The sequence below is a fragment of the Micromys minutus genome (assembly GCF_963924665.1).
Source record: "Micromys minutus genome assembly, chromosome: 2".
NCBI lineage: Eukaryota > Metazoa > Chordata > Mammalia > Rodentia > Muridae > Micromys > Micromys minutus.
Window position 1 is genome coordinate 66241486 of NC_137971.1, and position 24964 is coordinate 66266449.

The window sequence follows — 24964 nt, forward strand, 5'->3', positions numbered from 1 at the left end:
TACAGGCTTGCCTTTGGCTATGCCTCTGCCTGTGTTCTCCAGCTCAGAGTTTTCAGACAGATGTTGCTAGACCTTCTGAGACTCTCTCTGTGTCTTTATTTCCTCAGCAAGCTGAGGTGTCCCAGTGCTACAAGAAAGAGGGCTCTTGGGTGGAGGGGCGTGTCATTTTGTCCTGCAGAGGCAAACAGGTTTTCAACATCTCTGGGAGAACTGAGACTAGAGAACTGTGGGGGTGGAGGTGGCCAGGCCTCAGCCTGCTATAGGGCATGTTCCAAGGGCATTTCCTGTTGATACTTTACTTGCAGGCACCCACTTCCTCTCCCCTCTTTGTCTCTACCCTGGGCCCCCTACTGGCTGCTAGCTGGGTGTGCTGTCTTGATACCCTAGTCTGTTTCTCTGAGGATTGGCCCTATGTGGTACTGCTGGCAAAGCTCCTACTGAGTGTCTCTCTAGTGACACCTTATCTGCTTACTCTAGGCAGCTCTGTCTTGGGAGTTCATGCTCATCCTTCTGGGTAGGTGCTGGGATGACCTTAAGATGAACAGGACCCTTGTGGGTGACCTTGGCCCTCCCTGCTACTACCTTCCTCACTGTGGTAATGGGGACAGATTCTCCCCTCAGAACCTCAGCAACGCATTCACACCATGACTTTATTTTTCTTGGTTGTTAGGAGGACCTAATTGTACCCCTGTGGAAGAAGGTCTGCCACACAGAGGCTCTTAGCAGATAATCCTGTCCTTCTGTTCTTCCTTCATCCTTGCCAGGCCATTTAACGTGGGATTATTGTACAGGCCAATTGTACAGGCCAAAATCTCTTGCCCGGACTAGTTCCTAAATCAGTGACATACATCCTGATCTGGGCCCCCAGTGTCAGGTGCTAGGTCAGCCAAAATGGGCTCTGTGCTTGGTGATGGCCCTCTGTCATTCATGACGCCTGGGCTGATTCCAAGGGTGCCTGAGTACTGGGAATGGAGCCTAACTTTGGACCCAGAGAGAATGACATTTGGGTGGCTAACCTTAAGTAATACAGTCAGTCATGCCACAGCCACAGCCTTAACAGTCAGAGATGGCAGAGATGGGAAGGAGCAGCAGGCAGCAGCTTTGACGTCCATGCTGGACACAGGGGCACCAGTGCTCGGAGATGTATACCTTGCACAGTGTCATTGTGTGTCTTGTATTGTGCCTTGTATCTTTAGCCATTGACCTCACAGCCCAGGGCTGGAAGCACGGAACAATACGGAGACACAAGATGCTGGCACAGCCATGGATAGCCCCACTTAGGGACAGGTAGTTCTCAGAAAGCAGTTTCATTGACTCTCATTTCTTGCACACATGCCTTTGGATTGTCTGCTTCTCTTCCCTTCTTCCTCCAGGCATTGGAGGAGACACCTGGGAAAGATGTATGAGTGCAGGGTGGAGCCAGAGCAGACATAGCTTTGAAGCCATAAAGGAAACATTCTGTAATGCACAAGAAAGATACTCACCCTTCCCAGTATGATGGGAGTCAGAGTAGAGTGATCCCAGCTTTCATGCTAATGGCATTGGGACCTGTACTCTGTAGTATGGACAGGAGCATTCTTGCTCTGACCTCTTACATGGTTAGAAGTGCCCCACTCCCCATCTGTGACAGGTAATGTTTATTTGGAAGCAGTCTTGCCCGGATGTGAGAGCCACTGATGAGTGAAAGACCTTGACCTTCTTTGGAGGTGGTGCCATTAAGGTCCTGCGCCCTCCCTGTTATCAGGAAAGCAGATCTTTCCGAGTCAGACAGTGGCAGAGGAGAGGCACCTGCTTGGTGCCCACTCAGCTCAAATGCCATGCAGGGTAAGATAGAGCCAGTCAGCAGAGCATTCTATTTCCTGGAAACACAGGCTTGCTGCAAAGATTTCTGTCCCTGGGACATTTTATTCTCTTCCTTGGTGACCTCACAGTCCCTGCAGTTTTCATCTCTGAGTCCTTGTCCCAAAGGTCCAAAAAAGATAGTAACATTGTCCAGTGGCTTTTCCGCCCACTCCTGTTGGCTCCTGGATAATGCCAGTGTTTCCCCTGAGCCCTTGCAATGAGGTCAGGCAAGCAGGCATTCTGCCAGACAGCCACTAGCAGGGTGTGGCCATGCTTTTCACAAGAAAAGGCACCGTAGCCCCACTGGCAAAGCACAGCGCCATCTTGTCCATTAATCAGGACTTGAGGATTCTCAAAGCAATCTGAGCAACTCCCTCACTGGAGCCCTACTTGATGGCTGTCACCTCTCTGTCTACAGCACTGGCTGTTCTCCACTGCCCTATCCCCATATTGGGAAGACTTCAGGAGAGCAGGACCACCCCAAAACCTTGGTGCCTGGTTTAGGGGCTAAGACTTTTCAGGTCTCAGCAAGAACCGAGGAAGTGTCATAATAATTTTGATTATTGCTCTCATTTTCCATTAGTGTTTTTCCCAGATATAAGAAGAATCTGGGTCAGTAAGTCCCTTTGTTCCTTAAGATGCTCAGCACAAATAGAAGAACAGACCACATGGTGGAGGTGATGAAGCCAATGCTTGTACCCAGGACCTCCAAGCAAAGGTCTGAGCTGCCCCAGCTGCTTCTTTTCACACTGAAGCCTTAAGCCAGCTCTCCACACAGGCCACAGGCACCCTGGCACTCCTCCTTAAGGATAACCGTGGTCACTGCTTGTTGCTTCCCCCTGCCCCAACTTCCCATAGTAGAGGGCCACTGTTGGTATGGTTGTCCATGGGTCTCATCCTTGCAGGTGTGGTGCTCATGTGGCTCCATTTCATAGTATTCCAAGTAGACCCTCAGGGCGCTAGTGAATGTGCATTCCCCCTTATCAGCCTAGGAATGGATAGTTGTTCTGGAAAGCTGCATCCTGTCTCAGATAGACTAGAAGAGGCCCTGGCTGGGAAAGCTGACACACACAGCCCTCCTATCTCCCTCCCCAACCTTTCCACCACACTGAAGTCTAACCTTACCCCTACCTGTAGGTCTGGGTGTTTCCTGATCTCTTCAGAGCCTACCTACTAACCTCTGGGAACAAGAGCCCCTCGCCCTTCCAGTTCACCAGGGAGGTCTCTGCTGGGCCTCCTCTGTGGCAGAAACCTTGGGGCTGAGTGTTTTGGAGCCATTCCTGGTGGGAGGACTGCATTCAGCAACTCGGATACCCTGCTAATTTGCAGAAGGCTGCTGAATGCCAGGCAGGTCAGCTGGAATTAACGTGTGCTTTGCTGAAAAAACAGAGTTGCCACCCACATCTCCATCCATGTCTGGGCTAGGAACTGTCCTGGAATTCTAAAGGGAAAAAGGAGGAAAGGCCAGTGAGCACCCCCTCCTGCTAGCCCCAATCCCTGGGGGCTTTCATTGGCCTTCAAAGACTCAAAGCTCCTTGGTTCGCTGACAGAGCACCTGCAGGGCTGTGTTACTACAGTTGCTAGGTTAATGGCTATGGTCTTAGCTATCACTGGAGGAAGTTGTAACCATGCTGATCCAGCCAACTGGCAAGCCCGTGTTTCTTACCACTGTCCAGTTGTAGAAACAGGCTCAAGATGCTTAGTAACCAGGGTAGGGATATGCAGCTGGAAAACATCCTGGCCCCAGTCCTTTCTTTGCTCAACCTTGATTCTCTGTAGTAGCCAGCTGACTGTCCACCAGGAGGAATAGGGGCAGGCAGTAGATAGAAGTCCCTGGAGTCATATCATCCCTGGAGCAGTGTAAGCCATTCTCCCATTCTTGCTAACTTTGGAAGCTTCTGGTACATGCAGGCAACCCTGGAGTGTTTTGAGAGATTCAAGAGACCAGGTTTGTCTAGAATTCGATGTCCAGGCCGTGCCTTGCCCTCTCCCTGTGTCCAGTGCCTCTGTGGAATGGGTGGAGGTTGAAGGGACCCATCCTCCTAGTATGCACAGTAGTACCCCATCTTTCAAGCTGTCAGGGAGGGAACCATGGCTCTAATTGGTTTAGTTCAGTGATGGAGGCTCAGAAGCTCTGAGAGGTGAATGGGCAGCTTCGCCTTTGGAACCTGCTGCCACTGGACACAATGTAGCTGTAGGAATAAAAACAAGAAAGAGAAAGGCCCACAGGCTCTGGGTTTTTAATTGGCACCATTCTCCCAGTGGCCCTCCAGTCCTCTTAGGACTCTGTTTGGGCGGCCGGGCCTGGGAGGGGAGAGATGGAGCCTTTCACAGTTTGAGACTGGTTTAAGTGGACCTGTAAGGATTCCTGCAGGCATGCTGAAAGAGTGGGGTGCAGTCACCGTTGGGAACTGCCCTGGGAACTTGGTCAGCCACCTGCAAGTAGTGAATAGCCAGAGTTGCTGAAGCTGCCTGGACCTCCTTGGCCCCATGGCCCTGCCTTGCTACAAAGAAAAGTTTTGTAAAGCTGCAACTAATGTTTCTCCTTAGATCCTTGGGAGTTGCTCTCTGAGTGCCGCCACCTTTGATGGTTTCTCTTAAGACACATGTTCTTGTCTGCCACTGAGGGAGGGGCGGGCAGTTCTGTCCTTTGTATATCTTTTTCTCTCCCTCATTTTCTAATACCTTCTCAAGCTAGCAGTGAAAAAATAGAGCTGCGGTAAGTGGTTCTGGTGGGACAGGCCCAGAAGTCCCTTCTGAACTGCCAGTTTTTCTTGCTTCTGTGAAATGAAGTCTCACTTAGAGGGGGCAGTGGTCTAAATTAGCAGGGAAGGACAGAATAAACAGGAAGTGGAAAAGCAGCCAGCCTGGATGTCAGAGATGAGTGCCAATTTTAAGGGGTTCCTGTAATGCACCCCAGCCTGCCAGATAATTACATGGAGATCCGTGGCTCCTATGCAGCGAGAACCAAGACAGTGTCTCCCTGACCTTACCATCTTTGTAGACTGTGAGCACCAGTTACTAGTCTATCCTTGTCCCTAGAGGGCACTGGCCTGCAGTGTCGTAGTTTGAATGAACATTGCTACCAAAGGATGTTAGCCAGTCTGGCTGTGGTTGTGACTGAGCACAAAGACTGTGAATTAGCCTGAACACCCATCTGTCAGGCCACCAGGGTAGCCTCTACTCCAGACAGGCTGTCCAGGTCTTAGACTTGTGAAGGTAGCATCTGGTAGAGTTTTTGAGACTCTACCCCCACTACCCTACCCTCAAAGCCCACCTTAAAAAAAAAAAAATCACAACAGCCAGAGAAAATGTTGGCTTGAGAGTGAGACCGTCCTCATGGACTCATCCCCATGAGCCCAGCTTTACCAGAGAGATGTCTGTGGCAGCCACACCCCACAGGGCAGGATTCTCTAGGGTCTGTTAAATGCCCAGGGATGCAGGTGCTGTGTTTTTAGGTCTTGCCAAACATTTAAACAGAAATGAACAAAATGGGGAAAAATAAACCTACCAGGAAATACATAGTTGTATTGAGATGTGCCCCTGGGAAACTCAAAGCAACAGAGACCTGCCCCGAGCAGCCCTTCTAGAGCTCATAGTGGCTTATGCAAATGGGGGCACATAGAGACCTTGAGCTTGGAGCTCGCACATGCTCTGATCGTCCCCAAGGTCAGCAGCACCATTTCCTTCATGTTTCTGTGAGCCACTCTAGTGGAGTTGTGAAGACTTATACTGGGTCTGTGAGGAGCATGTGCCAGGCTAGACCAGGCTTCACCACTAAGGCAAGAACCCTCCTCATTAACAGGCTCTTGAGGTTCTCCTGAGACCTTTCTTCCTGTTCAGAATCTCCTCCTCTTGCTGGGATCTGCCCAGGGTTCAGCCTGGTGAAGTAGACAATGTGGAACCCCCACACTGCAAAGCCCATCCAGACTGCCCAGGAGTATGGCACCACCGTCTCCTTCTCAATATCGGATCAGGTTGGAAAAATGAGATTGTTTTTATTAAAAATGTGAGAGGACAGGCCGTCCCCAGCAGGTACCTGGAGGACAAGAATTCAGACTGTCCATATCTTCAGGATCCTGAAGCCATGCAAGTGCTTTATTCACTCCAGGTAAAGTCTCAAGAAAGCCAGTTCTCTCACAGGTCTTTCAAGGCTCAGAGATCATCAAAGAGCCCCATACTCTGTGCCTGCCACTCACCTCTGGCTCTGTCGGTGGGAACCAGCTGAGCCCAGAGAAGCAGAATGTGCCCAGGAATGTCCTGCCACACCCGCTGCCCATAGGGCATATCCCCAGCCATGTGCTCTGCTTGGGCATGCTGGAACATGCTGGCCAAGCCTAGCTGGATGCTGCCCTGGGCATGCTCATAGGGCTCCAGTGGTCAGTGAGAGCCAGTGTAGCCCTTCCTTTTCACAGCATGCCAAAGGTTCTCCCTGGTAACTTGTGAGTGGAGTGAGTGGGCCCTCATTCTACCTCCTTTGGGGGCTGTTTTCCATCACCTGCTGCAGCTGGGCACCATCAAGTGTTATTTAAACCCTTCTGAGTCAAAGATTGTACATGAGCTCATCTGAGCTTGGATACAAGCTCAAAATATACAGTTTTGTTTCCCCATTTTACAGATTTCAAAGAGAAACTCAGCTTGTGTAAAGAGATACCAACTCTAAGGTTAGAGACAGGTTGTACCCCATATGTACTTCCTTTCCCTTCTGGGGCCTTATACATATTAGGCAAGTGCTTATTACTGGACTTAAGCCTAGCTCCTGGTCCATCATTTTTAACCTCTCATTGATTTCACCCACCCACTCACTCATCCATCTTTGATCTAGCAAGTATCAGGGTCAACTAATGTATACTAGTTCTCTGGCTGAGGTCTACAACTATGCAGGAGAGAACCCACTAGGATTCTGGCAGCCTGCCCAGGTGTTGGAGCTTCAGCATGGGGAACATGGGGTACCCCCTACTGGGAAGAGAGGCTCCAGGAAGGCTTGGGGCAGAGGCAGAGTTGGTAGACATTTTAGCCAGCATATGAAATATAGTGAATTTCTAAAGTAAGAGAGGTTTATGAACATGGTGTGTGTGGAGGGGTGATTTTTTTGCCTGAGGAGGTCATACTGGGAAGGAAGGAGTTTAGCATGCCTAGAGAAGGAAGCTGAGGGTGGTTTTAGGGCACAGTCAAGAGGCTACCAGGCTTCACAGTATCTAGTGGACCAAGCCTTTGGCCTTGAAGTGAGACATTCGCTTTTCTTTTTGGAGGCTGGGCAAGAAAGGAGCTAGAGACAAACTGAGAGAAGGAGGATCATGTGGCATCTTCATGTGGAGTGTGAGGTGAGATCTAGCCCTCATATTTTCCAAAGGCTCAACTATCTATCCCTGTGACAGAAGTACCAGAAATAGACAATTTAGAGGGAGGAAGGGCTTATAAAGGCATGGTCTCTTTGGTCTGTCTGTGGCAGCACAGACTGTCATGGTTGGAGTTCATGGCAGAAGGGGGTCTGTCTAGCTCACAGCAACTGGGAAGAGAAAAGGGGTAATAGTGTCTCAGTTTTCCCTGCTAGGACATGATTCCTCCAAGGGCCTAGCTTGCTAACCTCAGGCCCTACCCTCTAGCGGTTTGTCTAACTCTTCCCTCTAGCTGTGAATATAGCACAATACAAAAAAATCATAAACTTACCTAAAGCATTATGAGACATTTTTGTGGGTAGTTTGTTTACTTTTGGGTAACTCACTTATGCATTTCTCAAACTTTGTAGATGTCAGTGTTGGATCGCTGTCAAAAAGTTAGACACACCTCCAAAGTTTCACCATCTCCCAATAGTGCCATGGGCTAGGGACTGAGCCTTCAACATGTGACCATTGGGGGACATTAAGCATCCAAATTACATCATGCTGCTGTGTATGAGGCCACACAGAGATCGATGGTCATCATTCTCTATTCAAACTGTACATCCCCAATTGTACCTAATGTGTATTGGTGTTTGGTCGGTGTGTGTGTGTGTGTGTGTGTGTGTGTGTGTGTGTGTATGCATCATGTACATGCCTGGTGCCCATGGAGGCTGGAAGTGGAGTTACAAACAGTTGTGAACCATGTGGGTGCTAGGAATTGAACCCTGACTCTCTGGAAGAACAGCTAGTGCTCTTAACAGCTAATCCATGTCTGTAGCCCAGGACCCCACAGGTGCTTCTGTGGCCAGCATGAGCTGCCTCCTCCACATTTCAGCTAGATCAGGCTGTTCGTTTTGTGGGCCACCTGCTTTACCCGGCCCCACTCATGGCCCAGAGCCGTTTCCAGTCTTCTTCAGCTGTGCTCTTCAACATGAGGGACTCCTTTGGGTGATAGTAGCTTTTCTTCCACAGGGTACATTCCCTCCATTAGGACTGCTGGGTCACAAGTGGCCTGTGCCCATGGCTCTAGAGAATGTTGCAAGATCCATGTCACAAGAGCAGTGATTGGCCACATTTACATGGTCTGCTTTCTGCCCCCTCCTGCTCAAACACGGGTTTTGCCAGCAGATAGGTAGGTAAACAACTGCTTTTCTGTGCTCCCTTTCCTTCCTCCTCCCCTTCCTCCTTTTGTGATAGGTCTTGCTGTGTAGTTTTGGTTGGCCTAGGACTCACCATGTAGAGCAGGCCTTACGTGTGCATGGATTCTCCTGCCCTGCCTCCACAGCACAGCTTACTGCTGTGATTTTAGTTTACATTTCCAGACCACTGAGTGTCTTTTCATATATTTAAGAGACAATTTGTGTGGACTTCTCTGTTCTTTTCACTGCCCCTTTTAAAAACAGCTGCTGGTATTTCTCTTCCCAACTGAACATTAGGGAGATTAACTTTGGTTTTGGTTTGAGTTATAAATATTTATTTGTAATTTGGTCTTTGTTTTCAGACTCTCCGGCATTCTTGTACTTTACTGGGATATAATTCATATACCACACTACTCATACATTTGCCATGTACAGTGGGTAGTTTGCAGCTTATTCACAGAGCTCTGCAGCCATTACCACATTGATTTTAAAACACTTTGTTGCTTCTTAAAGCAGAGGTGTGCCTACTGGTCATTATTCCCCAGATCTGGCAAACGCTGATCTGTGTTCTACCTGTAGACTTCTTTATCCATGACATTATGTGTGCACAGAACCACACAGGACACATCCTTTTGTGCCTGGCTTCTCTCCCTCTGCACACAGCTTCCACACTGTATCATTCCCAGTCCCTTGTTTCTGATGGCTTTCACACAGTTTTTTGTCTTTGACCATGATGAATTATATGCAGAGGTGCTAGGGATGGGTTTCTCCAGGGCTTACTTTCCACATCTACCTCAGAGCTGAATTGTGGGATCTCATGGAGTCTCTGAGCTTAGCATTTTAAGGAGCTGTCAGCCCCCTTTGTACAGTTGGTTAGTGACAGCATTATTGTGTGTGCCTCGACTTTGGGCATCTTTTTACATGCACATGTTTTTATCATATTTATATCTTCAGTGGCTGTAGATACTGAGTTTTAGAAAGGACGGTCAACCTCAAGGTTATAAAGCAGTTCTTCTGTTTATCTAGTTTGTCTCTGGCTTTAGTTGGGATCTTTGGTCTGTGTTTGTCTTGTGCATGCTGTGCATGGGGAGCCACCCCGCTGCTTTTAATACACTCCTCATCTATCTCAAGCAGAAACCCATCTTCTGCTCCCTGCTTTGAGATTCCACCGCCTGCATATATTGTGCTGTGTCTGCGTGGAGCACCGTCTTCTGCTGTGTTGGTCTCCATTGGCCTTTTCAGCTCTTGAGGCTTTCTTTCAACATATAATTTGTTATGGGGTGGTCTGGTAGGATTAACCTGTAATTTCGGCTACAGAACTTTTCACTCATGTCATTTGTTAATTTTTCTATCAAAAATGAAATTGATGAGCTAGGTGTGGTGGCACACATCTTTAGTTCCAGCACTTGGGAAGCAGAGGCAGGTGGATATACATGAGTTCAAGGCCAACCCCAAGATAGTCAGGGGTACGTAAAGAAATTCAGTCTCGATAAAAACAAATGAACAAGAGAGAGGGAGGGAGGAAGGAAGGAGGGGGGAGAATAGCTGGGCATAGTGATACAGGCCTGTAATTCCAGCACTTGGGAGACTGAGGCAGGAGGATAAAAGAAACTCTAAGATAGTAAAACTTAAGACCATGGGAGCAGGAGTGTTCTTGTGGATCAGGTTGAGTTCACATCAGACTTGTGAACTGACTCATGGGAAACTGACACCTTTTTTTCAGATTGTCACCCTGTCCTGTCCTGGTACAGAGAGGCGCATTCATTTAGTTCCTGTTGGACGTTCCTTACGTTTTCTCTCATTAGCTTTATTCATTGTTAGACATTTATTTCTGGGCATTTTATCTTGTGTGTGGCTAGCATGTCTTCTTGGTCTTGGCTGGGTATTTTGTTGAGTACAGACTCTGAACCAAAGCTGACCTTCTAGGTGTTTGGCTGTGCCCTACTGTGTGCCACCTATGTCCTCCAAGCACAGGCATGGCTGGGTAGACATAGAAGAGTGGGCAGTTAGTCTCTCCCACACTTGTTCTCCACTCGTGTAGTCATCCAGAAGCTCTGACCTGGCACAAATGAGAATCTGAGGCTGAGAAGCTGAATGTTATGTCCCAGTCGGCATATCATAGCAGAGAGTCCAGCTTAAGCCATCTCCCCCCCCCCCCCCCCCGTCTGTCTCTCTCCCTCCCTCAAGCTCCCTCCCTCTCTCTCTCTCCCTGTAACTCCTTCCCTCCTACTCTCCCTCCCTTTCTTTCCCTCCCTCCACCTCTGTCACACTCACACACACTCATACTCACACCTGGGCCCGTTCCAAAAGTTGTGAGATCTGATTGCACATCCATTAGCTGTGAAAACTGGGGCAAGTCTCCTCCTTCAGCCTTGATTGGCCCATCTGTAGAGTGAGATTGTTGACACGGGCTGAGACTCAGTTTTCCAGTTTGGATTTCCATTCCCAGAGTTACATTCCATGGACCACAGTATGTAGAATGGCAATAGTCAGCTCCAGGGGTAGAGCTGAGGAGGCCCTGATGTATAGCAGTCCTGCTTCCTGGGTCCAGTTGCAATCTCTTAGAATACACAGCTTCTAAGCAGCTGAAGACAGCCAGGACCCATTTTCCTCTCTGAGGGCCTAGGCCCTGCTCTGTGCTCCAGAGTTGCTGTGGAGGCTGATCCTGGACTTTCTGCTAGCCAGTGCTGCCCTGAGGGCTATGGGCTCAGACAGCATTGGCTTTGCTCCCTAGCCAGATCCCTGTGAGCTTTGGAAAGATCCCTTAACTTTTGTTAAGCAAAGAATCCTCTTCACACCAAACTGAGCAAAATGGTTTCAGGCACTCTTTCCTGAGTGTGCACTGAGTAGACTGTTCACTGAAGAAACAGAATGTTTGTTTTCCACTTGTGAGTGCTTAGGAGGCCCTTGAAGTTGGCTTCCACACCCTCTGTGTCCAGGCATGCCATCTGCCATCCTGGGCCTAGAGCAGGGACAGTAACCTTCGTGGGTCCTGTTGGGTGCCAGCGGAGAGGGGACACTGGCTAACTGCCATTCAGAAAATCTGCAGGGTTCTGGACCTCCAAGGTCTTTTCTTACCTGCAGCATTCTAGGTTGGGGTCCTTCAGTAGCCACTCTGTGAGGCAGTCCCTGAACTAGGTTGTGGGGAATGATCAGGGTTCCCTGTATGGTTGGCAAGGAACAGAGTGCAAATAGGAATGTGAGGTTTGCTCCAAAACGAGGCTTGCAAGGTTGTGTGCACTGGGGAGAACGAGCATGCCAGTGACAGAAGAGAGGTAGGAGCTGGGTAGCCGGAGCAGTTGGCAGTAAAGGGGCTTCACATGACTGCATGGTCCAGAGCACATGTTGGGAGCAATGAGTTGACTGGAGTAGGGCCAGGCTCTGGCCTGTCTGGGAGGGTTGGGCCAATGAGCATCACTCTGGCCAATCCTTAAGAACTCTGAGTCACATGGTTCCTTTGGGCACTTCCTGTTATGAAGCAGCCCTTCCCTGACAGCCCTCTATTTGATGGGTGATATCAGGGACTCTGTTGGACCTTGCCTTTATTCTCCGTGGATCTGTTCCTGCTATCTAAGGCTAAGGTTGCTGGCCCTAGGTTTGTTTTTCTTGGTCCTAGGTTCTTAGGAGGCTATACCTGTAAGTGGACTTGCTCCTAAAACGACAAGCCCTATATTAGGTCATTTCTTCTAGTCCATTCTGCCATCTGGACCTGGAGCCTCCAGCATTACCCAAGATTAGAGCGTAGCATGTAGAATGCAACAGGAAGGTGGCCCCCAGAGGTACAGCAAGGGAGTTCCAGAGCAGAGATAGCCAAGGCCCAGAGTGACTGTAGGTAGAAAGGATTTTTCTGAAGGGAGCCTCTCAAAGTTTTGTGGCGCTTTTCCTGTGGTGGTTCTGAGAATGGCATGGTTTAGCAGCCATATAGCATACCCATGGCTTTGACTGTACCTTGGCCTCTCTGGCCTAGAGGCAACTGCAAGAGTTTTGAAGTACATCATGTCTTCCGGTCCCTGTCCCCATAAGAAAGGACCGATGAGTGCCTGAGCCAAGGTGGGTCCTGTAGTCTGTCACTCATTGGTATAGCTCCTAGGAGAGGTGGCCACAATATCTCAGCATGTAGCAGGACATTTGCTGGTTCCTACGAAGGGACATTGGGGAAGCAGTAGCCCACAAAGGAAGGTAGGAACCTGGCTTCCATACAACAGCTATTTACTGCCCCAGTTAGTCTGTTGGCTTCTACAGCCTGTGATCTGGGAAGAGCCCAGAGTCCTCAGTGACAAATCAGTGGTACTATCAGAGTCCCTGACACTTGACAAAAGTTCCTGTTCTTAGTTCTTGGCATCCTGGCCCCACCTAGTTTTCCAGTCAGCATTTCCTACATTCCTGAGGGTAAAGAGAACATCCAGGCTTAAAAAGGCCCACAGGTAAGCACTACGAAAAAGTGGGTTGGGCGTGGTGTTGCTGACCCTGCTTAAGAGTATGTGTCCAAAGCCAGGAGTGGTGGCCATTAATCCCAGACTCAGGAAGCAGGGCAGATGGATCTCTGTGAGTTTGAGGCTAGGCAGAGCTACACAGTGAGATTCTGTCTTTAAATAAATAAACAAATCAAAACCAAACCCAGGAAACTACATGCTTTGTCAGCCCCAGCACAAAGGAGACATAGAAAACATCTCTTGTGGCCTGTTGTTTTGAGATGCTTGCACAGTTCTGTTGTTCCAGTGTCTACTTAGGGAGGAAATGGCTCCACTCAGGCAGATCCAAGGGCCCAGCCTCATGCAAGGCCAGTTGGAGCCAGGCTCCCCACCTGGCCTCACAGACTGGCATTGTTGTGGTGGTGTCTCATGGAAGAATTGAGGTGGTCCTAAGATCTAGAACATAGAGAGAGGACTATAATGGTTCTTTTTTTAAATCTTTATTTATGTGCATGTACAGGTACACATTGTATGAGCATATTCGTGTGTGTGTGTGTGTGTGTGTGTGTGTGTGTGTGTGTGTATACACATGTGGAAGCCAGAGGTTAGCCTTGGTAGGTGTTTCTCAGTTCCTGTCCCATGTATTCATTTATTCAGTTCATTCTCTTGGGGATGTAAGCATGCTTTCATAAATTTGTATGCACCACATGTGTGCAGCAGCCTTTGGGTGCCTGAAAAGGGCATCAAATTCCCCCTAGAACTGGAATTGCAGGTGGTTTTATGAACTGACATGTGGGTACTTGGAATTAAACCCAGCATTCTACAGGAGCAGCAGTTGCTCTTAACCACTGAGCCATCTCTCCAGCCCCCCACCTTGTTTTTTGACAGGGCCTCACTCTGGTTTGGACCTTGGGTTGTGCTTGCTAGCCAGCAGGCCCCAAAGATCTGCATGTTCTTGATTCCTAGCTCTAGGGTTACAAGTGTGCCACAACACACCTGGCTTTTAAAAACAAAACAAAGACACACACACACAAAGGTAAACAGAGGGATTGTGGAGATCTGATGCAGGTCCTTAGGCTTGTATGGCAAGCATTTTAGTGACTGGGCCATCTCCCTGCCCTTAACATTGTTTTTATTTGTTCATAAAGGGGGGGTGGCATTAAAAAGAGAGGCAAGCATGGCAGCCTTTAACAGTGGTGGCTGCAGGGGCACGGGATACTTTTTGTCCAAGAGAAAGCATGCTTGTACCTGGTGAGCATAGCCCATTGCTTGCAGATATCCTTATGTGGCATCTGTGCGTAGGACACACTGGCTGTTCAAAGGGTGGTGTCTCCAGCAGCCATGGCTTCCTGGAAGACTCAAGGTGACTACTGCCAATCACTGGACTCTTGACAGGGCCCAGCAGCTGCTCAGTGCCTGACATTCCTACTCTGGAAGGAACAGAAGCATTGGGGAACAAATTTGTTATAGGCCAAGTGGTCACACATGTCCAATCTTGAGCCCCGTGTTTCAGTTCCAAGAGGCAGAGATTGAGGTGAAGGTTGGGCGGGTGGTTGATAAACAGGAGGGAGGCTTTTAAAGAAACAGGTGAGAGCAGGGAAGCCTCTCAGGACCAGGAGAGACCCTGTAGAGAGCAACCCAGGAGTTGGGCCTCTGCCTCTGGCCGAGGTAGCATGGCTAGCACTTGAAATGACATCCCACCAGCTGCAGGAGACTACCCCTTCCACCTGTGACAGTCCACCTTGAGCTGGGGTTGCCTCTGTAAGGAAGCTGTCCTCCAGGCTTCCTAGCCCCCGGCCACTGTGAAAGGGACAGCTGTTAGCAGGCAGCCGCCAAGCAAGTAGGTGCTTTTGTGGGTCAAGGAAAGAGGTGAGACATCAGCAGACACCCTCACGCCCAGTTTGCCTCATTGCCTTTGCAGTCCTTAAAGTAGCCCATTGAAATAGCGGGACAAAGATCAGCAGTGCATTTCTCAGGTGAGGAGCCAGGAAGCAATGCCATGGGCAGCAGAGAAGCCCAGACCCTGTGGCTGTAGAGTCTGGGTGGCCTGTACTCCTCTGAGGCCTACAACAGGGTGAGGAGGATGCTGTGCCATATGTTCTTAGGCATACATCCCCACCCTACCCCCGCACCAGCTGGTCTGTCTGTGTCCCCAGATGTCCACTTCTAAGTATGAGGGACAGGGCTTATAAGCTTGGGGCCCTTGGCACCCAGGCAGTATTCCCTAGGGGGCTGGGAGTTCTGCTGTCACCTGCTGTGCTCAGGCCTTCTGTGTCACTGCTGAGGAAACAAATGGTTGAGTATCTTAGAAGAACTTTCTGGGGTCCCATCATCATGCTTGACATGTTGGCCCATAGCACACAGGGAAAAGAACAAGCTGATCCAGCACAACGCCTTGGTAGGGCAGTTACCCTGTCCAGGTAGCAGGGCAGAGGGTATGTTGACTTGATGTGTTTCCCTCGGGGGATTGGGTTTCAGCATATACCAGGAAAGCAAGGACCCAGGAGCAAGCCACTTTTATCTCTGCTCACACAGAGCCTCCTACCCAGAAGGAAGATGTTGAGATAAGTCTGTGTACCAAAAGGTCCTGCAGCTGGGGGAGGATGCATCTGTGTTTTCCAGCAAGCCCAAGGAGGCTGGGGCTAGGGCTGAGCTAGAGACCCAGGCTAGAGCAACAGCGTGGTCAGTGGGCTCTGCTGGGACTAGCTAGAGCTAAAGTCGGCTCAGTTAGATAGAAAAGTGCCCTGGGAACAGCTTTGTTCAGTAATCCCTCTTGTGGACTCTAAGAGTAGGCTCAGTGTCTCTGGTCATTAGCTCAGGGCCATAAGGGCACTGAGTCTGTTGGCTGAGCAGGTCTTCTAAGTCGGCCTCAAGAACAAAAGTTGTTGGGTGAGGCAAAGTCCAAGAGTAGCAATTTCAAGGAGTGCTATGTTCCTGTGGCCCTTTGACTCTGCTTTCCCCCAGACCTTTGAGGGTACACAGGCCTCCAGGATACCAACAGGCCTGTGCAGCATTCATTCTTCCTGGGAGCAACATGAACTGATAAGAGAGGGAGGGAGGCCCTGCTGAGGATGTGGTGGGCCTGAGGGTGGGTGAACTCCATGGGTGACTGCCTCCCCTTACCCACCAATGGGATGAGATTCTGGACAGCAGGCTCACTGCCTCTCTGTGGCAGGCACAGTGTTCCCTGACAGGTGGGACATGCCACCGGATGGAACATTAAGTGGTGGTTCTCATTTTTCACTTTGGCCAAGTGACTGAATTCTGAGTCATCAAAGTTTTCCAAATGACATTGGCTTTGCAGGCAGGGGACACATAGATGACTCTGAGGAATACTAGGGGTTTTCTGTGGTGATCTGTGGTTTGCCTGGGACAAAATGCATCACCCAGACCTCATAGCTTCCCATCCTGCTATGAAGAAAGTGTGTTATCATAGACTATTGGGGGAGGAATGACCCCAGGATGCTCTTGGCCACCCATATTTAACAGACAGACCAACGTTCAGGGGTTGAGGTAGCTTGCCTGAAGCCATGATGAGGCGGACCCTACTTCGGAAATGGCCAAGTGGCCTTGGTAGTTTTTAGGTCCAGCAAATGGGTTATGTCAAATGCTTTAACATAACAGCTAGTGTTTTCACTGCAATAGGAGGCCCCTATAGCCAGGAACTTAGGAACAACAGAGTGGATTCTGGTTCTAGAGGCCAGGAAGGTCATCATCCCTGCACACCTGCTGGGGATTGCTTATTCACAGATGGTACCCTCTGCTTGTGATTCTTACATGACAAAGAGGACGATGTGGTTCCTCATCCTTACAGCATTAACCCTCAACTCACTGGGGGCACCACCAATGATCCTATTTCTTGATTCTTTAGGCACTGACATATGAGTTTGGAACACACACTCTGACCACGTATGCTGTTACATTAGCCACAGAATTGGGACCTATTAGCTGTACCTATTAGCTATACCTTGGGTAAGATCAAGATGAGACAGGATGACTCCAGCAAGATAGAAAGAACACAGTCCTAGAGCACTAGGGAGGATTTCTTTTGGGATCTTTTCCTAGACCCCTGCCCTTGTTCACTTTACAGCTCACAGAGAACAGTGAGGCATGTCCTGGCATCTGGCACAGTAGATAGATGTGATACTCAGGTACTGTTGGCATCACCCAGAACAATCAGCAAGCACTTGAGACATTCAGGTGCTAACTATATATTGCTGTTCACGCTTACACACCTGTTCAGTCAAAAATATGCAGTACTTAGCCAGGGATGCAGGAGAAGAGGTTGGGTTCTCTGAGCTCCTGAGTTCTTGACTAGTCTTGGCCTCACCCCTAGGCCTTTTCTACCCACACAGCTTGGCCTGGCAAAGCATTGCCATTACTGAGCTATCTTTCTTGTGCCGTGATGTCTCACTGAGCTCAGGCCAGTAGCCTGGAAGGCAAAAGGGGACCTCTGAGGTGTGCCTAAGCATTGCCGTGGGAATGAAGGAATGCATCCTGTGACTGTGGGTTTACACCAGACAGCAAATCCCAGCATCAGCAGGGTCTTAGAGGTGGCTGGGGGCTCTTCTGACCTGGGCCTGCATCTCAGGATGCATCTCAACCTTCTTTCTGGAAACCCAGAGCTGAGCCCCTCAGCACCTGTTTCTCTTTTATTGTTTATTTTTTGATATTTATTTATTAGGCAAATTATGGGTGTGGGTGTTTGCTATGGTGAGCTTGTGGAAGTCAGAGAACAACTTTTGGGGGTCAGCTCTCTAGGGATTGAACTCAGGTCATCAGGCTTGGTGCAAGTGTCTTTATCCACTGAGCCATCTTGTTGGCCCCTCCTTTCTTTGTTAATTGAAAGAACCCAAGAAAAGTGAACCCATCAGGAGGGTGTCTTTTGTAGAGTGTCAGGAACTGTGTGTGTGCCTGTGATAGGTACAGCTGCCTTTCCCTAGAGAAAACACCTTTCATCTTCTGTCTGTTGAACCTGTTTCAATGGCCTGTTTGCTGTGGCAGCAGACATCTTTATTTCAAAGCAACACACAAACACTTTGGTCTTTGAAAGAACTGGGGCCCTTGGGACAGGTCTGTGCCTTTCATTGGCAGGTGAGAGACAGCAAGTGCTATTAAGTTCCTGTACACTGGGGAGAAGCCAAACCCTGCTCCTCTTTTCCCAATTGCTATGGGGCCTTTGAGGGAAGTCAGGCTGGCCACGAGTGCCCCTTGCTGCTACAGTCCCTGTCCACGTCTGCTTAGAGCCCCACATTTGAACTATGTTGTTGAACCTGTAGTTTGGTGGCACCCCAATACAGTATCAGGCCTGACACTGGTCAGCGAATTAAGACAGTATTGGCTTCAATGCTGCCTTCAGTTATCCCTGGAGCCTCACCAGGAAGAAGCTCTTGTGTAGCCACACTTCCTCTCTCTGCAGCCGTTACTATAACGCCTCTTTCCAATGAGCTGCTGAGGGCTAGAAGCAGACTAGCAGTCCGAGCCCGCTCCTCCTGCTACAGACCACTGTGGGTCAGAAGTCCTGTCCTCTAGATAGCAGCCTCTTTAGCTTCAGGAGCAATGCAGAGCCCCGGATGAATCTGATAATACTCAGTTAAAACATCAGGAAAAGATCTCCAAGTAGGGTAGGAGTTATGGCTGCAGAGTAACCTGGTGCCGATTCCATCTAACTTGGTCCCCTTCTCGTAAGAAATGTGGCAGTGAGCTCACTGCCACCCTAGTCTGTATTTCGTGTCTGAAAGGACATGTGGAATCTAGGTTATTCACTGGTTTTATTTAATACAGTGTGGCCATGGGTATTCATATAGGGCTGGGGATGTAGTTCAGGTAGAGAGCAAAGTTAGCACATGGAAGGCTCTGGGTGTTCAGCCTCCAAAACCACTGAGTAAAAAGTCTTGTATCTGTTCTTCACACATACCTTAAACTGTCTTCTCAGACTCAGTCAAAACTTCAGATTAAAAAAAAAAAAAAATCAGATTCTGGAGAGAAGACTCAAGCCTCCGTGGTTAAGAGCACTGGCTGCTCTTCCACAGGTCCTGAGTTCAACTCTCAACAACCACATGGTGGCTCACATCCATCTGTAATGGGATCTGATTCCTTCTTCTGGTGTGTCTGAAGAGAGGGACAGTGTACTCACACATTGAATAAATAAATTAAATAGATAGATAGATAAATCTTAAACATCCAGGAGAAATTGTATCTGCGCAGAAAGAGTGACTAGCATGGTATTCGTAGCTACTGACGAGCATTTCCATGTCAGCAGGTGTGATCCATAACTTAGGGTTGGTGGCATACATCGTTTTAGATAAGGATGTACACACTGAAGAGGGAGTATGTCTTAGAACCAATCTCAGACAAGGCACATCTGGAATGAAGTAGCCTTAGATCAGACACCTTGTTGCCAGGCTGAGGTCTGAGGTCTGTCCATCTCTCCGCAGCTGCCCACAAGTGGGGCCTCATCATGTTTTTGCCTTTTATATAGCAACTGGCTACTGGTTATGTTCAGTGGCCAGAGGTACTTCATGCACGAGTCTCAGACCTGGTGGTCTTGTTACAAGCCTGGCAGATTAATTACCAACAAGGCTTTGTGTGGCTTTGTGGGGGTATGTGGCCTCTTCACTGACCACTGTATCTCTTCCTCACAGAACTGTCAGACCTTCAGCAGCCTCAGTTGCCTGAACACGGGGGTGGACGAGCACAGCTCTCAGAGCCCCTTTGCCCTCGTCAGCAGTACCCGATCCTGGACCGCGTTGCTCTCAGCCTCCAGCCCAGGGGGCAGGACTCCTGCTGGGACCCCAGTTCCTGAGCCTGTTCCCGAGCCTGTTCCCCACTCCTTTGATGACCAGTTCACCTGCCAGGAGGACCTATCCTGTGATGAGTCAGATGGCTGCAGTCAGGATGAGGATTGCTGCAGGAAGGGGGAGCCGGCCACCGCCTGGCGGGACCGGGGAGCCTGCACAAACAGCCTCTGCTCTCTGGACGGCGAGCTGGACATTGAGCAGATAGAGAACAACTGAGGGACTGAGGGCCACGGTCTGGAGAACAGGCTTTCCTCCAGGCCTTCGGTCACTCCAAAGGGGATCCTGGGTCTGGCAAAAAGTTTCCCCAAAAGGAGCCCAGCCATTTTCCAAGGAACCAGCCAGCACCCTGCAGTGCCCAAATTTGTGAAGGCAACTTGGCCACACCTCACAGGCAGCAGCTGGCCTCCCACTAGTTCCATGGAACTACTATAGCCCAAAACAGGTTTTCAGTTTGGTCTCCTCCTCTTTGTTCCTTATGGAGTGCTGGGTAACCATTCTTCAGTAGGGCGGGGCCAGCTGCATCTTTCATCAGGGTGCCAGGGGCCTGAGCACCTTATAGCCCTGCTCAGGTTCCTGCTGGGGAGTTACCCAAAGCCTCCTTTACTTAGTTTACTCGTGCCTTCTCTCCCAGGTCTCCCTGGCCCAGGCTTGGGAAGGTTCGGGAGACACCTCTTATAGTGACAGCAGACCGTGTGGCCTTAATCCATTTGGGGCACTGGCAGGGATTCTGGGATAATCCGTGTCCCATTTTTTGTGATCAGGGGATAGGTCAGGGATGACCAGAATATGGGTGGGCATTTGGTGGTTGTGTTGACTGAAAGGTGGGCCTATCAGCTCTCCCTCAGCACCAAGAGTCACTCACACCTCTGCCACCTCAGGGGCTCCCTTGGCAAGCCTGACATTGGCCTTCCTACTGTCCCCAGTCCCTGAGTGCTCAGCTCAGTGAATTCAGTTGTGTATAGAGATGTCAGTGACAAGATAACCTCTTCAAAGTGTTCTCAGGATCTACAAGCAGATGCAGGAGTCTCGGCCCTGTGCACATTCCTGGGCAGAGGGATGTCTGCTGGTTCCTTTGCAGGCTAGCCACTCTGCAGGCTTCCCTCTGGAGCAGTCTATGTTGGGGGCCTGGAAGCCTCCACCGCATTCCTAGCACATTGCTGCTTGTTCACAGACACTGCTGGCTTTAATGAAAGCATAGGCTTCAAGACATCCCCCTCCAAGTCCACTGATGTGAGCCCAGCCCTGAGGCTCTCCTCTGCAGGCCCTGCCACCGCATGGCTTGAATCACACTCCCCCTTGCAGCTCCTCACTCCCAGCATAATTCCCAGAGGGCATCCGTTCAGGCAGCTCCCCTCAGTCCTCCCTATAGACATGCTACAGGGCTCTGCACTCTGGGACTCTGGCTTTTAGCAAACTTGGCATCTTCTGCAGACAATAGCAAGTGGGCTGGCTTACACAAGTGGCTTGTTTTCCCATAAGGCTAAAAATAACCAGTGCATTCTCTTGGGTTCGCGGACATGTGATCTAGGCACGTTTGTAGTTGCTCTGCTGCCTACCCTCGGAGGTTTCATCCTCTGCTGGCTGAACCCAAATGGTTGTTACCTTTCTCCTAAAGAAAGACCTTGATGGGAACCTTTTGTTTAAACTTTAATTTGTCTTTTCACCAGAAGAACAGAGGCTCAAGTTCTGATGTATAGGAAACGTTTCTTTAAAATCAGACCCAAAGGCACAGGAAGCCCCATTCCTATAACCTCAGGCCAGGTAGCCTAGTGGATATATGTGGTGGTGGTAGGGGTCCAGCTGGCCTTGGGGACAGTGAAAAGGCAAAGTAGAAAGCTGGTGAAGGCATGACACAGCAGCCCTGCCTGGTGGGTCACAGAGGAAGATGGTTGAGAGGGTATGGGAGCACACACCAGTGCCCTGTTCCCCAGAAAGCATGCAGTGAGAGATTCTGTTCATAGTGCTTAAAGCCATGCCCCCGAGGAAAGGAGAGGCTGGGCCCTGTCCCCTGCTCTGCTCCACTTACCCTCCTAAGGCCAAAGCATAGAGCTGTTGCCAGCTGCCTCTCCTGAGGGACCAGGAGCTCCTGGTGGCAAGTGTGTGTCTTAAGGCTGTTGTGTGGTGACTTGTCCTTAGACTAGCTCCCTTGAGGCTGGTGGCTGAAGGACAAACAGGAACTTGCTGAATGACAGCTTCATCTTTCCTTCCTGACTCCAGGAGACTGTTCCCTTGGCAGAAATGCTCCAAACCTGGGGTAGGGATTGGCCCCTTCCAGCTTCCTCAGGCTTCTCTTGACTGTCCCCGTCCAGCTAAGCCTCAGTCCAAGCCCCCAGCAAAAGCAGCCAGGAAAGATGGTGGTAGCTTTTTCTGCCCAGTGTACTCATTGGCTGATGTTCTTTTCATCAAGCAAAGCAGGCCTTGTCTAAGTCTTCAGTCAGCTTTTAGCAGTCATGTGACCCAGACAAACCCATTCATCGACTCCACTCACTGGCCTCAAGACCTCTTAAATATCCTGGAGGAAGGTTCACCTGGGAGGTCCGCTCTGGCTCCCATGTACTTGGCACCACAGGCAGCCGGCAGATTGGCTCACCCCACAGGGATCCCTGGCTTCAGTGCAGGCTACAGTAGAAGCATCACCTTCCTCAGCCTGCCCGTGAGTGTCATCCCCTACAGAAGCTGAAGGTGGGCTTGTTCACTCACTTGCCTATGCAGCCTGAAGGTCTAAAGCCTCCACCAAAACCAACTGGGAACAGGGCCTCTTAGCACATGACATCCCACACACTCCAGAAGCCACCAAACCGACAGTTGCTCTCAGCCAGGTACCTGACCTGAGTTTAGGTTAGCAGCCTAGATTGACAAGACTGCCCACTCTTGCCTTACTCATGGGTGGTGTCGGTCTATGGAACTTGTTCTGACCACACATGCAGATGTGTATTCTCAGAAGGCCTTACTTTAAAAAAACATTTTTTTTTTTTTTTTTTGGTAAGCAGGAAAGTTTTCTAAATTTGTATGCAGAAGGAAAAGTTAAATAAAAGAATGGTCCACATTAAACAGGAAATGCCCCCACCCCAGTTTTTAGACAGGTCTCCTGTTCAGACCAATGGCCATACTTTTCCCATAGGTTCATTCAATGTTCACAGCCGTTAGAACTCACCCCTGGATCCTGACCCCCATTTCCACTGATGTGGTTAAAATTACTTGAATGATGGCCACTTAAAATGCAAGCCAGATGCCAGGGCTCAGGGACCTTCTGCGTTCGGCCCATGATGCTGCTCCTTGCCATACCCGTGCCGCTGGCCCGACCCCTCCTCCTGGTGCCAGGCCCCCGAAAGAGGAAGAGAAAGGTAACTTTAAAACTGCAGACTGATGGAGCTCCTTTAGGCTAGGTAGGAGAGCCTGACTTAGCACAGTCTCATCGGCAGATGAACTGCATTGTTGGTGTTGGGGGATGCCCAGGGGTCAGGGACAGATGGGCCTGCAGGCCGTGCTAGGGCCATGTGTGTGTCCCAGGCAGGCGGCAGCAGCGGTACTGTTTGAGGCGGTGTGGTGACTGGTGCAATGGGTCAGGCCCCGACCAGGGCAGCAGTCCATGCTGGGTCTTCTCGCTGGCACCACGCCCCACTGCCTGCCTCCCCCACAGGCCCTGTCTGTCTTGCACTTCAGCCGCTCTAGTCTCAGGAATTTGCTTGTTACTTTTACTGTGTAAATAAAGCTTCCTGGTTCAACACCCAGCTGCCTGGGCATAGCTGTGTGCTTTTTGTTGGGTGCAGTGAACCAGCAGCAGCTCTCCTAGCCGCTCTGTCCCTGGGAGTGTTGGCCCTGGACTGGGAGAACTACAGGACGGACTTATGTCCCCATGCCTCAGGGAGAGGAGGAAGTGCTGGGTGGCTGTGGAAGCAACTGCTAGAGAGGGTTTCCCATAGCCACAGCTGCCATCACGGGGAGCCGCAGAGGAGCCAGAGACACATCGGCATGGTATGTGAATGTGTAACTTAAGCAGGGAGGTGGTGGTGGACAGAGAGATGGCTCTGTTGTTAAGAACCAGAAGACCCAGATTCAATCTCTGCCCACACAAGAGCCATGTCATCTGTAACTATAGTTCCAGGGGCTCCAATAGTATCTGGGATCCAATGCATGTGGCACACAGACATATGCAGGCAGAACATCCATATACAAAAATAAACATAAATAAGAAAGAAGTGTTCCAGAGTGGTGACACACACCTGTCACACCAGTCAACACTCAGGAAGCCGAAGCAGGAGGATTGTGTATTCAAGGTCAGCTTGGGCTAAATACCAGGATACTGTCTAAAAACTCCCCACAAAGCCACCTTTTGGGGCTAGGGATAGCTTGGCAGGTAAAGACCATCACGTACACACTGGCACACACCCATACAGCATACACCATATACACTGTAAAATCAGGGCATGTGAGTGAGATCCCAGGCTGGCCATGCAGTCATCCCAGGACACCAGTCTTCTGCCTCTCATATACAGTATGTAGTTCTCAGAGCAGACAGAAGAGGAAAGCCACCAACCGCAGTCCTTAGGTTACCAAAGGCAGGGGCACAACAGCCCTGAATGACCCAAGAGGCCTCCTAATCGGCACCTCCTACTCCCCAGTGGTACCAGCTTCATTCTAGCCCTGCTCTACCTCAAGCTGACAGCATGCACAGGCCTCTGTCCTGATGCCTCCCCACACCATTGTGTCCCCTGCGTTTGAGGTCTGCTGAAAATAGGATCCTGCTTGCAGCCAGGCTTGGGTTCCCAAGGCAGCAGCATCCCTCAGTGCCACCTCAGCATTCTGTAGCTCCCAAGCTCAGCTGGCTCATGGGTCCACCCATTTAGGGATGTCCCCAATCACTAAGCAGGCCCCCCACCTGTACATGGGATGGTGACCCAATGGGTTTCTGTGAGAACAGGCCCTTCCCAAAATGAGCATAGAAAAAAATCACATCCCCCCAAATATACCCAGCCTGGGCAATAACCAGACATCCAAGTGACTACTGGTTTCTTTTTAAACTTTTTGGTTGTATTCCCTATGTAATAATTGCTCCAATGACCCCAAATTGCTTAGTCTATCTATTATCCATAGAAAAGCTGGTGTCATAATGATAGTCACACTGGCTTGTGAGGTGGGTCCCTGAGCACCCTGTAGCCTCAGCATGGGTCTTCCCATTTTAAAGAGGCAGATGGTCCCTTATGGTAATCCTACAAGCTGATTGCTAGGTAGCTGACTGATCAAGAGAAGGGAGGCTGTGCTGCCACCCTGAGAAGCATCCAGCCAGGAGGCCATTGCCTCTGCAGGGACAGGACAGCTGGGCACTGGATGACTGCAGTCCTGATGTCACCACAGGCTGTTTAAATGGGATTGCAGACAAGGCTGGAGGG

At 50.0% G+C, this 24964-nt stretch overlaps 1 protein-coding gene across 1 annotated transcript in view; it reads left to right on the plus strand.

Moving 5' to 3' along the window:
• FAM53B (family with sequence similarity 53 member B) overlaps positions 1 to 23291 on the plus strand; it is a 63442-nt gene extending 40151 nt beyond the window's left edge. Inside the window, exon 4 of the mRNA XM_080912010.1 lies at positions 19419 to 23291. Within this exon, the coding sequence (XP_080768136.1) occupies positions 19419 to 19790 (372 nt within the window). The 3' untranslated portion in view covers positions 19791 to 23291. The remainder of the gene's footprint in view (positions 1 to 19418) is intronic.
• The last annotated feature ends 1673 nt before the right edge of the window (positions 23292 to 24964 follow it).